A 16932-nucleotide genomic window follows, 5' to 3' on the forward strand; every position below is an offset into this window, starting at 1 on the left:
AATTTAAAGACATTAATTGATGGCAAATCAATTAGCGTCGTCTTGCGTCTATTTGCTGTACTATATTTGTCAAACGTATTAAAAGGGGTGTAAAGTATATTTGTTTTTGTATGATTTCGGCAAGGCTTGTTTTTCGACATTTGTTTTATAATTTTGGAGGACAGCTCGGCGGGCCGGATTAAAAACCTTGGCGGGCCGAATCCGGCCCGCGGGCCGTACTTTGGAGACCCCTGGTTTAGAGTATCATTACAACAAAATGAAATTAGTAAAGGAGAGAAATTCGAGACTGAGCTCCCGATCCTTATCAGTGGTGACATCAGTATCATCATCATCATTGTTTAACATCTGTTTTTCATGCTGGCATGGTTGGACACTTTGACAGGAACCAGCAAGCCAAAGGACTGCATCAACCTTAATATCTGCTTTGGCATGGTTTCAGTGGTCAAATGCCCTTCAAAACTAGTTTACAGATTGTACTGGGTCCTCTTTTTTCATGGTACTAGCACTAGTGAGGTCACCAAGTGTGTTGAAGGAGGTGGTTTTATGGTAGGTTTTGTAATGTTAAAAGTGTGATGAAAGTACAAGGACAAGTAAAGAGGAGATACATGGCTTCCTCACCTAGAGAGAGAGATGACTATAAGAGAGAAATAGAGATAAAGGATTAGGAAGGGGTAGGGTTAGGTATGTTTGTGAGAGTGTGAAAGGAGAGTGACAGACAGTTAGAGATGGGGACAGAGGTGGACACAGTGAACCGACCCTGGAAAATTAGAGGAAATGATATTATTGATCCTAAAATCTGATTGAAACATTTTTCAAATTTAATTTCAGTTTTCTTTTCTCTTTCTTGTAAAACACGTTTCAAACAGTTCAATCTCCATACAATGCATGGGAAATAAAGGTTTGAGAGTTCAATCTCAAGAGTGGCATCAAATATGGTAAATAATTGGTTGGTTTAAAACAATTTCTAAACAGAATGTGGAACTGAAACACTTGAGCAAAATGAGCAAAAATCAGTCAAACTTTTACGTTGGAGAACTTAGATTATCTTTTCCTCTACCTTAAGATGGTATATACACAATTTATATAATGTGTGAGAGATTGTAGGTGATAGAGTTGATAGTGTGTTGGATCATCAGCTATTAAGTAAATGGTTTACATCCTGTCACTAGAGCTGCAGATTAGCTATGGTTAAGACATTTAGCTCTTAAATGCTCCTCTCTGCATGATTGCAAATAGGTTGCATGGTTAAGAATAGTTCACTATTGTAATAAACAGCAGGAGTAGTGTGTAATTAGCAAAAGTCTAATTAGCTTGTAGTGTTATGGGGAAAATGCTCCAATGCTGAAACTGACAAATTTTCCAATCATCTTGTTAATGTCTTGCCTTTGACAAGGCGGTAATCTAGGCCTTAGTTCTGATTACTGGTTGCAAGAGGTGGCTATAATACAACAGCTAAACATATAAAATTCATTCTGTATAGATAAAACCAATGTCATTGTTAACTCAAGAGAGACTACCAAAAGGAAGATAATTTGTGCTACTTACCGACATCCCTTGGTTCTTGTACTGAGGACAGTTTTTCACCTCTTCATGGAATTCGCCACTGTGCTCAATTAAGAAATTGTTCCGAAATTTGGGGTCAGTTTTATTGGCTGTTAACAATGGCTGCAAAGATTTCCCATCAAACTTTCCAGGTTCTTTGATCCCCGCCAATGAAAGGAATGTTGGAGCAAAATCAATATTCAATACAAGTTCCTGGTTTAAAGAAAGTACAAAAACAAAATAGAAATAAATAGTTAATTGACATTACATGTCAAAATACTTGAGAAACAAAAGCAACTGGTCATTTATAATTTTATAATTTTGGTAGGAGAGACAAATACATCTTGTACTGGTTTGCCTACCATACAAGATTCAAGGAATTTTTGTGAAAGTTTAGTGTTAGTAACTGAACCAATCTCTTAGTCACTATGTTTTGTGATATTCATGAATTTCCTTAGGATAATAACAATGTAAATAGGTTTTGTTTAAGAAGTGATGTCAAGTTATGGACATCAAAACTTACAGTCAAGCCAGAAAAGGATCTCTAAATTAGTCATAAAAGTTTTGGCAGCATAACAACATCATCATCATCATCATCGTTTAACGTCCGCTTTCCATGCTAGCATGGGTTGGACGATTTTGACTGAGGGCTGGCGAACCAGATGGCTGCACCAGGCTCCAATCTTGATTTGGCAGAGTTTCTACAGCTGGATGCCCTTCCTAACGCCAACCACTCCAAGAGTGTAGTGGGTGCTTTTTACATGCCACTGGCACGGGGGCCAGTCAGGCGGTACTGGCAACGACCTCGCTCGAATCTTTTTACACATGCCATCAGCACAGGTGCCAGTAAGGTGACATTGGTAATGATCACGCTCAAATGGTGCCCTTTTACGTGCCACTGGCACGGAAGCCAGTTGGCTGCTCTGGCACACAACAACAAAATAGTATAAGGCAGGTGATACATATTCAACTGTATTAACAAAGAAATTAGTTAAAAAGCTTTGTCATTAAACTGGTATTAGGAACAAGAATCAACAGGAAATTTTTATGGAAGATTTTAATTTTGATCACTTTAAAACATGACATTTGTGTTATAAAACTAAGGGCAGTCTTGGGTGAGTTGGTATTGTTTAATATCCTTGAAGTGTTTCTGTCAGCAAATTTACAATATCAAATATCCAGTGCTGACCTCACACTTTTAAATGCAAGAACTCACAAAGAAACTATCAGAATGGTGAATGAACGTTGTGTCTAAATTGTACTTACATTGCGAGTTTGATTTGCCTTTATGCCAGGGCCTCTGACCAAAAACGGGACTCTGTTGTCAAAATCATACAACTGCCTCTTGTCATAGGGAAGAGAGAACTGACCTGAAATAAAAGCGAAAAAGTTATGTGAATGTAACAAATGAAGATTTCAATAGATAAGTACTTCAAATTTTGGCTCAAAGCCAGCAATATAAGAGGGGTGTTTAGTCATCAATCTCAGTACTTCACTGGTTCTTTATATTATTGATCTTGATAGGATGAAAGATAGACATCTAATGATTCTGCCAGCTTGTTGCCTTACTTTTTTGCATGACATTAACCACACCAACTAAATGTGACCTTAACAAGATTAAATATCACATCAAAAACTGAGAAATCATCATCATCATCTTTTAATGACTGTCTTCTAAGTTGGTATAGACTGGCTGGTTAGACAGGATCTAACAAATCAAAGTAATGCATCAAACACCAGTATGTTTCCTTTGGCATGGTTCCTATGGCTGGATGCCAACCTAATGCCAACCGCTTTGCAGCATGTACTGGCTGCTTTTCTTTTTTTGTGACACCAGCACAAGTAATGTCACCAAGTGATTTGCAAGACAAAAAACATTCTCTTTGACTGAGTGGTGGTTAGTAGATATCTATTAATAATAATAATCTTGAAGTACAAAGTCTTAGGACAACATTTCACACACAATGATTATGGCTAAAATGCAAACCCTCAAGGAAGCCTTTACATAATTGTTTGACTAATTAGATATAGTAACCAAATCTCCCTCAATATCCTGCAGTCTTAAGATATGAATGACACATTGGATAAGGAAATCATAGATACACTGCCAGGAAACAAAAAGGATGGGATTGTCATGGCTGGAACATCTTTGATCAGTATTTACCTGAAACAAATTAACAAGCACCACCTTTATTCATGTATGATTGTTTCTGTACCCATGGATCACCTGATGACTGCTTATCCTTCTATTGTGTGACACACTGGACATGTAATAACATACATAGGTGCAGGTATGGCTGTGTGGATAGGCACAGGTGTGATTGTGTGGTAAGAAGCTAGCCTCCCATCCACATGGCTCTGGGTTCAGTTCCACTGTGTGGCATGTTGGGCAAGTGTCTTGTGAGTGTATTTAGTAGATGGAAAGACTGAAAGAAGGCCATTGTATATGTGTGTGAGTGTTTGTCACCCACTACTGCTTGACAACCAGTGTTGGTGTGTTAACGGACCTATAACTTAGCAGTTCGGCAAAAGAGAATGACAAAATAAGTACCAGGCTTAAAAAAAGATAAATACTGGGGTTAATTCATTCAACTAAATTCTTCAAGGTGGTGCCTCAGCATGGCCGCTGTCTAATGACTGAAACAAGTAAAAGATAAAGATACAGCATGTTCTTCTACTGTGCACAATATGCCCATCCCATGAACACTGATACTTGAACTGGTCAAAATTCCAAAAGACAAATATACTATATTCAGATGCACACAGAACAACAGTCACACTTCATACAACACTTAATAACTTTCACAATACACACAGACTACAAAGAAAAGAAAGTAAAAGTAAGTACAAACAATAAATTAGACTGTGCCAGTCCTATATCACATCACACTGATTAATACCATTAGCAGGTGACAACACATTACAACAACACTTACCTAAGTGATAGCCATTATCTGAAGTAAAGAATATGTAAGTATTGTTGAGGAGTCCAGTTGCAGTCAGTTGCTTGACAATATTCTCTACAAGATCATCAACAGACAGAAGTGTTCTCCATCTGAGAAAGGCAAAAAAAAAAAAAAAAAAAAAAATCTGGTTCTTCATTAAAAGAAAGAATAAATAAATCACAAATAAAATTGTTGAAGAATTGTTGGTAACATGACCTGATTTATATTTTGAATATCTCCCAAAAGGTACTCATTTCATTCCCTAAGCAGCTGTTATCATTTTCATAACAATTAAAAATCCACACAGAAAATGTTTGTCTTCATGCTTATTGACAACTCCATTCCATTTAATGTTGATACTGCTCTAGCTGCAACATTATTACAAGGAGGCCATCTTGTTGCCTTTTTATTTTCATCTAGTTTTGACATTTTCTTCAGATGTGAAAAAGAGAATTTGCTAATGTCATATATTTGCAAATGTCTTATATTGAATGTGCTTCTTTTACTAACCAGATGAGAAAATTTTTTCAATGTAATCAAGACAAATTTTGTGTCATCTGGGGCAAGAAGATTGTTGCATTAAGTGCAGATATGTGGTCAAGGAGTCTGCTTTCCAACCACATGGTTTGGGGTTCAGTTTGACTTCATTTTGGGTAAGTGAATAACAACAGATTCAAAGTTAAAAATATAGTAAATTTTCAAATTTTTACTTAATCTTAAAATTTCAAAAAGTGTTGAGTCAAACAGTAATGGCAGGTTTACCTATGTTATAAAAAGCTATGGAACAGTAAATAGGGTTTCACTTTGTGATCTGCCATGAGGCCTGATATCTCCAGGTGAAATAAAGCTTAAAGAATTGACTCATAATTTTCTGAATGAAGACGAAGTTAATTAATTTTAAAAAACATCCTCTTGAGAAATAATTCAATGTCCAAATTAACAACAAAAACTACTAGATAATGTCATAGAGCCCTGCCATACTCACCACTACTATTAAGGAACTTTGTTGTTCTAACAGAACTATAATATTTCATGCAAAACTTAATTTATGACTTTATAATTAAGTCGAAATTTTATATATAAACATAAAAATTTAATTTCAGAATGGTATTATACAACTACTATTAATTTTTACTAATTGTAACAATTTCTAATTCTTTATACTATGATGTAAAGTGGTGGTTTTATCTTGTTTATAACGGGCTGAGATTATCTTATTTATATGGTTTTGACTTGGAATAGATAATAAATATATTTTATTTCTTGAGTAGGAATCTATGGTGATAAACCTGTCACTTATAACTTAATTATAAGTATTATCACTATAATAAAGTCATTAACTGGTTGAGGAAAATGAAGAAAGAGAAATTATTTACTACATTAATCCATTAATCTAATACAGTTTGGTAATCACTTTGCTAGACATAGTTAAATTCTTTGGTTACCTAATATTTGTAATTTTAGGGTATGAAAGGTAATTCTAATAATTATGAAACAGGCCGAGGCTAGGTTATCAGCAATTGATAACTCGAAGTTACCAGGTAACTATAAAATTTGGTGCTTGCAGTTCGGCTTGTACCCGCAACTTGTGTGGCCACTTTTAATATATGAGGTAGCATTGTCACGAGTTGAAATCATTGAACAAAAATGTAATGTGTTCATTAGAAAGTGGCTAGGCCTACCTCGTATGTTGAACAGTTCAGCTCTTTATCATAAAAAAGGTTCGTTGCAGCTACCAATAGCATCAATAGTTGAAATATATAAACTGGGGAAGATATGGATGGTCATGATGCTGAGAGAATCGAAGGATATGGATATCAGGCGTAACCCACCAGAGGTGAAAACAGCCAGGAAGTTGAAAGCAGAAGCAGAAACTGATGACATCTTGTCTTCTCTTATACACAGAGATATGGTGGGTGCAACGCAGAATCATCGGAAAGGACTTGGTTTTGGCGCAGACCATTTGCAAGCATGATGTGGAGTGAACGCAGATCTGTTGTTAGCAACAGCGTCAAAACAAGAGAAGCAGAGAGAAGAGAGCTTCATTTGATCCAATGTTTTCATCAAGGTCAAATGACGAGATGGGAAGAACATGTTGTTGAGAGGAAGATAAGTTGGGATGAGGTATGGAAGTGGATGACATCTTGGCTGAGTTTCCTGATTTGTTCATCTTATGATGTTTTGCCATCACCTACGAATCTAGTAAGATGGAACGCCTCAGAGAATGACATCTGCAAATGTGGAAGGGTCGGTACACTGAAACATATTCTTTCCAACTGTTCATTAGCATTGAACAGGTATACATGGAGACACAACTTGGTCCTTAAGGTTATCTTCAATGCTATAAAGAACCAAATTCATCTCAACAACACTGATAAAAAACTGTTAAAAGTACCATCTAGAGATTTCGTTACCTTCATGCAACCAGGTCAGCGGATCTGTTTCAAGAAGAAGATCAAGAAACTTCCTGTGAGAGATGAAAAGTGGAACAGCTATTGGGAGGTAACTGCAGATTTACCTGGGTGCCAGGTTTTCTTTCCCATCCCAATTACGAAAAACCAGACATTTTGATGTGGTGTGAAAGAAAGAAAGTTGTAAATATAGTCGAGTTAACGGTTCCTCATGAAGATAATATGGACGCCGCTCGGGCTCGAAAATTTAACCGTTATGTAAACCTCCTCGAGGAATGTGAAGACGCAGGCTGGAAAGCGGAACATTTTCCAATTGAAGTCGGATGTAGAGGGTTCGTTGGACACAGTTTGAGACGACTGTTGTTATCGCTAGGCCTAACTCATCGTGAAGTCAATACCACCATGACTGATATCCAATGTACAGTGGAGAAGGCTAGCCTCTGGATTTGGTTAAAAAGAGATGATAAGCGATGGCTAGAAGGATATTGAGCTTTATTTGATAACCAGCTCGACAGTAACTAACCAGGTTTCTCATTCTTTGCTCCAAGTTTACTGTGTATGCGTGAAGGAAATATAAAGATCTTAAAATGGCTTGGTAAAGAATTGTACTTACCGATTCCGGAATATGTTATCAATCAATTCAATTGTGCTGTTTGACATTGGAGAAATAGCTTGCCGGATTAACCAGTGTTTGTCCTGAAATGAATGCATAACTTTCTAGAAGGAAAAATTCACTGAATTTACTATTGATGGTCAGTAACTGAAAAAAGTTTGCTTGGGCAGATTTTGTGCATTTGTAATCACCTGAACAGTTAAGGAAAACCTATAAGTCTCACATTCCATATAGGTTGTGCTCCAGCCTAGTCTGATACCACATAGAACATTCTATTGTGTAAAGTATTGGAAGTGCAGCAGTGTAAACTGTTTGTGTATGTTTAAAGATTCTGGCAATATCCGCAGTTAAAGGCAATCAAGATGGATTTTGTTTATGCAAGGTAGTAATGACAAAATTTAAGCCAGTTTTCTGAGATTTTGTTTTAATTTCTGTATATGAATCATATTTGTCTAGACCAGAGAGGAGAAATTGTGATTGTAGTCATATTTTAGAATGATGAAGATATACCAGCAGCATGTCAGAAGTACACCCCACATATCCAAAATCAAGACAGTGCAATGGAGGCTGACAAAATAGGAGTGAAATAGATAAGGTGGTAGGGTAGAAGATGCAATTTAAACTTTCTGAACTATTGACATCATCTGAACTGTTCTCACAATGTTATCATCAGTTCAATCAGTTGAGGAGGTATACCTCACAGCACCAGAATCCTCCAAAGTACAACCCAGTCCACTGAGTCAAATGCTTTGCAGAGGTCGACATAGGCTGCAAGGAGCCCCTATCAGAAGTTCTGCTTGCATTCAATGAATTTATGAAGAGCCAGGATCCTATCAGTAGTTGACCTCTTTGGCATGAACCCCGACTGGTGAAACTGGTGGTATACTTACAGACAATATTGTAAGTTAACACAATATTATTACTACTTATTTTGAGCTAGTAGATGTTTTAGTTATGTTGCTTCTTATGACAGCAAAAAATTATTTATTTATGGCAAGATTCGATAGAAATGATCATATAACACTAATTCCTTGATACTTACAGTGGAATGTTTATTGAAAGATTTATCTCTGGGAGCTTTGCGGGTGCTGAAGTTTTTACTGTACTGGGGTGCTGGGGTGAAAGGACTATGTGCAGCAGGGGTTGACAACATCATAAAGAAAGGGTTACCCTTGTGTTCATTGATAAACTTGACTGCTCGATGGTTCTGAAGATAAAACAAAATCTCAGTTTAGCATTTCACAAAGACAAGAGAGCAAAAAGATGATAAAATATGAGATAAACAGGAAGGAAAATGTAATGGACACTCTCAAAATAAGAAAGTGAATGACAATCAGTAAGTAAATGATTAAGAGCTCTTATTGCATGCATGATAAAGGAAATTAATAAATAAATATATATATTAGACTACCCATGACCTGTAGCATGACCAATAGTTCAAGGTATCCGAAGAAACCATGTATCTAGGGAATCTGTGGTCCGATTTACATGGAACTTCTTTTATTCCGTGTGTATTCACATTTCAATGGTGTCCTTACTTTCAAAGCATTTCCCCCATTATATGCCGGTTTGGCTATTTATAAAGGTATCTGAGAAAACTGTGTATCTTGGTCTGATTGGTCTGATTTATGTAAAACTTGTTTTATTCCATTTGTATTCACATGAGCATCCAATTCACGACATCTGTTTTTGCCTCTTTCCCTCTGTTTCACCAGATGCTCAGCTCTCAAAGTGTCTGATTTCTGATCTCTCCTGCTTCTGTCTCTTTCCCTCCGTTCTGTCAGATGCTTAGCCCTTGATTTGTCAGTTTCATTGATCCTTCTATTTGCATTCCTGTCCTGATCTTGGCTAAATATTTCGTAAAGGACCCATTCGTACTTCAGTGTAAAACAATTTTTTCCACAGGTTTTTTTCAAGTGCATTCAACATATCTCAACTCCAAAACCACTTTCTTCTGGAAAAGAAAGTGGGGATGGGCTGTGGGGACCTCGGAGTGTCCCAGGAAACTCTGAGTTTCTCATCTACAGAGTTTTGTTTCATCAGTTTTTTTTTTTTTTCCAGGTTATTTCACATGCTTTCAATGAATGTAACATCGAAATCATGTGTAAATGGCTCCTTTCTCCAGAAAAGGAAAGATTTAGCTGCTATTTCTTGCATGCTCTGCTACCACGTAATAGCTATTTCAGGTCCTTTATCGCCAAAAGCTGTTACGTGGTAGCAGGGCGTGCTAGAAATAACAGCCAAATCTTTGGAGGTGAGATATGTTGAATGCACTCCAAAAAAACTTATGGAAAAATATTATTTCACACTGAGTTTATGAACAGGTCTTTACGAAATATTTACTGTATTTTTAAAGTCATTTTCACTTTAAAATATCTTTTAAATATGCCAAAAAAATTTTTGTAATGGTATTAAATAATTTAAAAAACAAAGCTAAAATATAAATACTTACTGTACAAACAGCTTACATTTTTGAAATCGCATTCACTTAAAAATATTTCTGAATGATTAAAATATGTTTAACAAAAGCAAAAATAGAAACATTTACTGTGAAAAATAATTCATATTTTTTCCTTGGCAAGTTAGAGTTTCTTCCCTTTCAGGGTTAAGTTATTTTCAGAGTATTTTCCCATTATGCGCGGTTTTGGATATTTATACTGCAAAACCCCTAATATCTCAAGAACCACTTGTCCAATTTAAGCGAAACTTATTTCAATTCGTTTGTATTCATATTTCAGGGGAACCTTAATTCATAGTATATTCCAATTATGTGCCAGTTTGGCTGCGTGACATTGCAAGCAAGCAAGATTGAAATTCATTTTTAATGTATTGTATTATATATATATATATATATATATACATACACACACATATATACATACATGTGTATATATTTGTATGCATATGTGTATATAAACACATACACACACGCATACAAACATATTGGACACTAAAAGATGATGATGATAATACACATACGAACAAACACAGTTAAATGCATCCATATACATGTGTACAAACAGACATGCACATGATCTGCAAAATGAAGATAACCTTTTAGATCAGTCAATGATCTGTAGTATTTGCCAAAATTATTACACAGATACTTACTCTCCTTGACCTTGCTGATATTATCATACACATGTACATGGACTACATATTATTTTACCTTGCATGCATTCAAACAGCCATGTGCATATGTGTGTGTGTGCACATGCATGCATGTATGTGTGTGTGATCATCATGAACATTGTCTTTCTTGTTGTAACTTCTACATTCCCATACCTGCATGGTTCAAATAAAATTCACTTGGCAGATTTTCTATCATCAGATGATCTTCCTGTTTCTAATTTGTTGCTCGGCAGTTTATGAACAAGGTAATATTCCCTCTAATCCTTTAAACATGAACAACACAATGGCTGGACATATTTTTATGCAAGATTGCAAATGAGCAGTACTATTTGTGTGATGATGACATTTGTTTACAATTAACATGCAATGTCAAGCTAAGGGCACACATGATGGGCTTCATACAGTTTCTGCCTACCAAATCCATTAATAAGGATTGTGTTGACCCATGGCAACAGTAGAAGACATTTGCCCAAAGTGCTACACAGTAGGATTGAACCTAAATCCCAAATGGATGTAAAGTGAGTTTCTTTGCCACACAGCCATGCCTACTATATGTGTGAGTGTGTGTAACTTATTTCTTGACACATACAAGATGTTATTTAACACCTACATAAATGACAATATTACACATTTAACTACACTACACCCATCCAATATCTTGTACTCCCCGTCTCTCTCTCTCTCTCTCACCCTTTTTGTCCTCTTCCTCCTCTCTCTTGCCACTTACTCTCACCATTACCTAAATTCTATTTCCACTTCTAGTCCTACTTTCCTACTTCCTTTTAACACCAGGCCAGAAATGTAAACATGTAACAAGTGTTATCAGTTTTCTTTTCTCCTCCATCTCTTATTCCATTTACTTCTCTTGGCTAAATGGTAAATCTCAAAACTATAGATCCTCTTCTGTTCCTTCTAATTAGTGTAATTTGTGTGCACATTCTTTGATGGTTGTTGCTTTGTATTCTTTTTCTACATTTCTTCCATCACATGCACACACACACACAAATATACATGCACAAGTGTATGTATGTGTATTTGTGAGTGTATATACATGTGTATATATATATGTGTGTGTGTGCGTGTACATGTATATACGTATGTATACTATGTAAAGGGGTTGGCATTAGGAAGGGCATTTAGCCATAGAACTATGCCAAAGCAGATATTGGGTCCTGTCAGTCTCCTAATGCATTAGATCCTGTCAAACTGTCCAACCTATGCCAACACAGGAGATATTAATGATTATGATGAACTGAATATATGTGTATGCAAATGTGTTTATATAAATGTATGTTGTATATATGCATGTATACATGAATACATATCTATGTGTAATTCTTTTTCTGCTGCACTTGCATTATTATTTCATAATGTTACGTTGTCCGATAGTTGAAAGATCCTTTCTGTTATTTATTTGTTTGTATTCATATATGTACAAAAAATTATCTTCCTTCTATTGTATAGCCAAGAGGTGTTCTGTTGTATGTGTATAAGACTAGCTTTCTCATTTTTGTTTCTGTTCCTGTTTTTTGTTCTTGTATACATTTGTTTGTCTTTCCCAGAGGCTTAATGCTTTTAGCTTAAGTCCCTGGCACCTACCAGATTTGAGTAGTCTTGGAGATACGAGGGTGAAACTACAAGGACTTTCCGGACACTGACTGATGAGGAAATCAGCTGCGAATGATCCATGTATCTTGCTTTTGTCATGTTAGTGGTTTGTTGTGCTGTCGTCTATTTTTCCATATGTCATGTTTTGTTTGTTTTTGTGATCTTTCTCTCCTACCTTTGATTTTATATATATATCATTCATCATATATATATATATGCATGTGCATGTATATGTGTGTATGTAGAATATTTAATAGAGAATTAAATAATATAGGCTTGTTCATCCATGCACTTTATATGCCATAAAATTAACAAATTTTTTAAATATCTACTCAACAATTCTCAACTCATGGCAGTTATTGGGTTACACTAGGAGACTTGCTATGACATCAGCAAGACATCATTAAAATACTTACTATAATACCAATAAGATACACTGACAGCATTAAGATACTCACAATGACAGCGTTAAGATACTCACAATGATATTGTTAAGATACTTACAATGACAGCGTTAAGATACATGTTAAGACATCATTAAGATACATGCCATGACATCATTAAAATACTCACAATGACATAGTTAAAATACATGGTATGACTTCATTAAGATACACACTATCACATTAAGATACATGCTATGATGTCATTAAGCACATTCTTAAGATACACGCTATGACATCATTAAGATACACGTTATGACATTGTTAAGATACATGCCATGACATCGTTAAGATACTCACTATGATATCAGTAAGGTAGTCAATGCTGTAGTTACAGCCATGTTTTTCCAGTACACCATCTGTGGACATACTATAATTATAGTATTTAGAATTGCCAACCTAATCAAAGGAAAAAGAAAGAGATGTTCAGTATTCAGTAAATAATCACCACCATCTTTACTAAAACCATCACAGTAACCTTGAATGAAGCTGCTACAATCCCACCTCCCAGGAGTTGACAGGTCCTTATTTTATCAACCTTGAAAGGATAAAAATTTTGCCAAATTTGAACTTAGAATCTTTCAGGGTATAACTACAAAATACAAAGCATTTCTCTATTCATTTAACCATCAACTCTTTATATAACATACTTGTGAGTATACCTTGGCACTTCACCATCTTTCTCTGCCTCCCTCTTACACTTTTGTTGTTTCCTACTCACTCTCTCTTTCCCTTGCTCTTCCCTCTGGCTGGGTAGCCATGTATTTCCTCTACAGCAGCACACCTATTTCTGCCCTCATTCTTAATCACTCTCTCTCTCTCTTCTTATCTTGCTTTTCTTCTGACTAGGTAACCAAGTATCTCCTTTACATCAGCGCACCTGTTTTTGTCCTCTTTCTCATATCTCTCTCTCTCTCTCTCTCTCTCTCTCTCTCTCTTCCTTCCCCTCTCTCTTTCTCTTCTCTCTCACTGGGTAACCATCTACCCCCTCTATAGCAAGACACCTATTTCTGCCTCTCTATTTCTCAGTCACACTCTAACCTTTCATCATCTGATACTGAATCATCTCCTCCACTTCCCCCACCATTATAGCAAGACACCTGTTTGTGTCTCTCTGTCACACTCTGACACAAGTTCCCCTGCTCTTCTCATAATTCCTTGTCTTACAAGTTATTTGGTGACCCTGCCAGTGCTGGTACCACATAAAAAGCATCCAGTTCATGCTGTAAAGTGGTTGGCATTTGGAAGGGCATCCAGCTGTAAAAAAAATCATGCCAAAACTAACCCCGCCTGTGTTAGTGCCACGTCAAAAGCACTTGACCCACTCTGCTGGGTGGTTGGTGTTAGGAAAGGCATCCAACCATAAAAATCCTGCCAAAGCAGATACAATAGCCTGGGGTAGTTTTCTACCTGGCCAGCTCCTGTCAACCATCCTACTCATGCATGCCTGAAAGATAGACATTAAATGATGATGATGATGATGATAATGATACAGTCTCAAATGAGAAAGTCACTATGAGAGGTACAGAGAAAATAGCAACGTATCATGACCTAGCCATTAATTTACAGAAGCTATGAAAAGTACAGCTAGTTATAGGTGCATTAGGAACAATCCCTAAAAATTTGAACATATGGACAGAGAAAATAGGCATAAGGCCTAGTTTAGTTATTAGGGACAGCTATAGGATGGTTCTTAGCATCTAAAGGTTACTTGTAGCCTGATGATATGAATTTTTCTTTCTCAACAGTTTAATTTCTTGTGCGTGTATGAAATGATAATAATAATGGCTTAAAATTTTGGCACATGGCCAGCAAGTTGACTATGTAGACTCCTGTACTCGACTGTTACTTATTTTATCAACCTCCAAAGAATGAAAGGTAAAGTTGACCTCAGCAGAATTTGATCTTAGAACAAAAAGACGGAGGAAATGCTGCTAATAATTCTGCTAGCTCACTGCCGTTAGAATAATAATGGTTTCAAATTTTGGCACAAGGCCAACCAGTTCAGGGTAGGAGGTAAGTCAATTACAGTGACCTTAGTGATCAACTGGTACTTATTTTATTGATCCTGAAAGGATGAAAGGCAAAGTCGACCTCATTGGAATTTGAACTAAGACAGACGAAATGCCACTATGCATTTTGCCTGGCATGCTAACAATTGTGCCAGCTTGCTCCAATAATAGACTTAAAAGATTGTTGGGAAGGCCAAACATGAAATAAATGGTCTGATCTCAACAGTGTGGATATCCAGTAATTATACTGGGATGGAAGTTGGGAATAAAAAGTGTGGTATGCTTATAATACAAAAAAGCAGAGTAGTATCAACTGATGGTGTAGAACTACCCAACAGTGACAAAATTTGAGACCGGTGGATATAAATATCTGGGTATTTTGGAGTATGGCAAAACCAAGGAGAGTGAGATGAAGGAAAGCTAATTGATGCTCAGAGACCAGACATTGTTGAAGTAAATAAAAGAGAAAGGAAACCAAGATCATAGATATTGCCAAACCTGTGGATGCATGTGTAGATAACAAAGAGCTTGAAAAGATGGGGGAAATGCAGACTACTAGAAGATGAAATAGCAAGAATGTGGGCAATGAAATGAGTAACAGTAATTGTAGAGGTACTTGGAACACTAACAATCAGGTTCAAGAAATATGTCAGAGAAATTGGAATTGACATGAGGGCAGAGCAGGCCCCCAAAGCTGCTCTATTGGGAGACAGCTAGGAGTTTGAGATTGATGCTTGGGTGTTAGGTGTCCTCTGCAATGAGTTAGCATCCAAGTACCGAAGCTTATAATATGTGAAAAGAGACCCTGTGAGAACCTCTGGCAATAGGTTGCTGTCTGTTCTCACAAAACCAATCAGAGCAAGTAAGACCGAGAGCTCTGAGAAGTAAAATAATAACGATAATAAACTGTCTGTGCTAATCATAGACATTATAACATATACTATCAATCTTAACTACTTGAGCCTCTATGTGGTATGTAGCTCAGCATGTTAGAAATAAAAATCAGATCTCCCTCAAATCAAACCATAACATTTTAAATAAACCATACCTGGTAAAACAAAAAAAATAAAATTAGCATGACTAGAAAACTTTTTGATTATTGGTCTGCTTATACAAGTCAGTTATAACTGAAAAGGTTTATGATCAATGATATTTCAATCCTAACCATTCCATACTTTCCTTGGTTATTGTATATTTACTACTTCACTATGCAGTGTGCCCCTCTTTTCTGAAAATGTTAGGGCATAATTTGAAATGTAATTTGCCTGCTATTTCTACCAGTTCAAGTGGCCATCATAGAAGCTCTCTTTGGTTTGTAAAGTATTAAAATATAATCCAGGATGAAGAAGGAATGAGTGCGTATATTAGGGAGTGATTGTGAGTGATGGATGGTCTGAAGAAAGCACAGCTCAATGATGAATAAATAGATATAAAGGACATTAAGAGTTTATAAAAGCTTGCCTGTCATTTTTTTCCAGTGGATTTATTGTGTGTAAAGATAATGATGGTGGAAAATAATTAAAACAGTTTCACTAGATTATTGTGTCTATCATAAATAAAGACTTTCAAATAATACAATACCAAAATGAAATCACGTTAGATTTAAGGATTAACAAATCAAAGGTAATCTGTTAACTTGTCTTACCAAGCCATTCCATGAGGTCCATCCAGGAGGGATATGCTTCACACCACCAGCATGCTTTTTGCCATACTGCAATGGAGAAAGAGACCAAATTATATAACAATAACAAGAAAAAATAAAACTATAAGTTGCAGAGATGATAAAATCTCCGTGAAAAAAACACATAAAATCAGAAATCCATCTATGTAAAGGTATTGCTATGGATACAGAATTTAATTTCACTGTAGATTCTTGTGACATAGATACAGTAAATTGTGTGGTATAAATAGACACAGTAAACTTTTATGTTGCTGCAGTAACAGGGTAAAAAGGTAAAGACCCCCTTCCGTTATGAATGACCATGGGATTGCACCTAGAAAGTTTCCCTGAGGCACTAGTCTGGGCAAGATTGTTTATGGAAGACCAGCAGTTGCCCATGCATACCAGCCTCCCCTCTTCATGCCACCAGTGTTACCCAAGGGAAAGACAAAAGCTGATACAGCTTGGCACCAGTGACATCACAACTCATTTCTACAGCTAAGTGAACTGGAGCAACATGAAATAAAGTGTCTTGCTTAAGAACACAATGCACTACCCTGTTTGGG

At 36.3% G+C, this 16932-nt stretch overlaps 1 protein-coding gene across 1 annotated transcript in view; it reads right to left on the reverse strand.

The window, feature by feature from the left end:
- The window catches only part of LOC115213774 (N-acetylglucosamine-6-sulfatase), an 85591-nt gene that overhangs the window by 15298 nt on the left and 53361 nt on the right, over positions 1–16932 (reverse strand). The window contains exons 4-10 of the mRNA XM_029782603.2: positions 16352–16417; positions 12995–13093; positions 8554–8718; positions 7512–7594; positions 4479–4597; positions 2809–2912; positions 1546–1755 (exon numbers count right to left, since the gene is read on the reverse strand). Coding sequence (XP_029638463.1) covers positions 1546–1755; positions 2809–2912; positions 4479–4597; positions 7512–7594; positions 8554–8718; positions 12995–13093; positions 16352–16417 — 846 coding nt within the window. The remainder of the gene's footprint in view (positions 1–1545; positions 1756–2808; positions 2913–4478; positions 4598–7511; positions 7595–8553; positions 8719–12994; positions 13094–16351; positions 16418–16932) is intronic.

This window comes from Octopus sinensis, linkage group LG7, assembly GCF_006345805.1.
Source record: "Octopus sinensis linkage group LG7, ASM634580v1, whole genome shotgun sequence".
Lineage (NCBI taxonomy): Eukaryota > Metazoa > Mollusca > Cephalopoda > Octopoda > Octopodidae > Octopus > Octopus sinensis.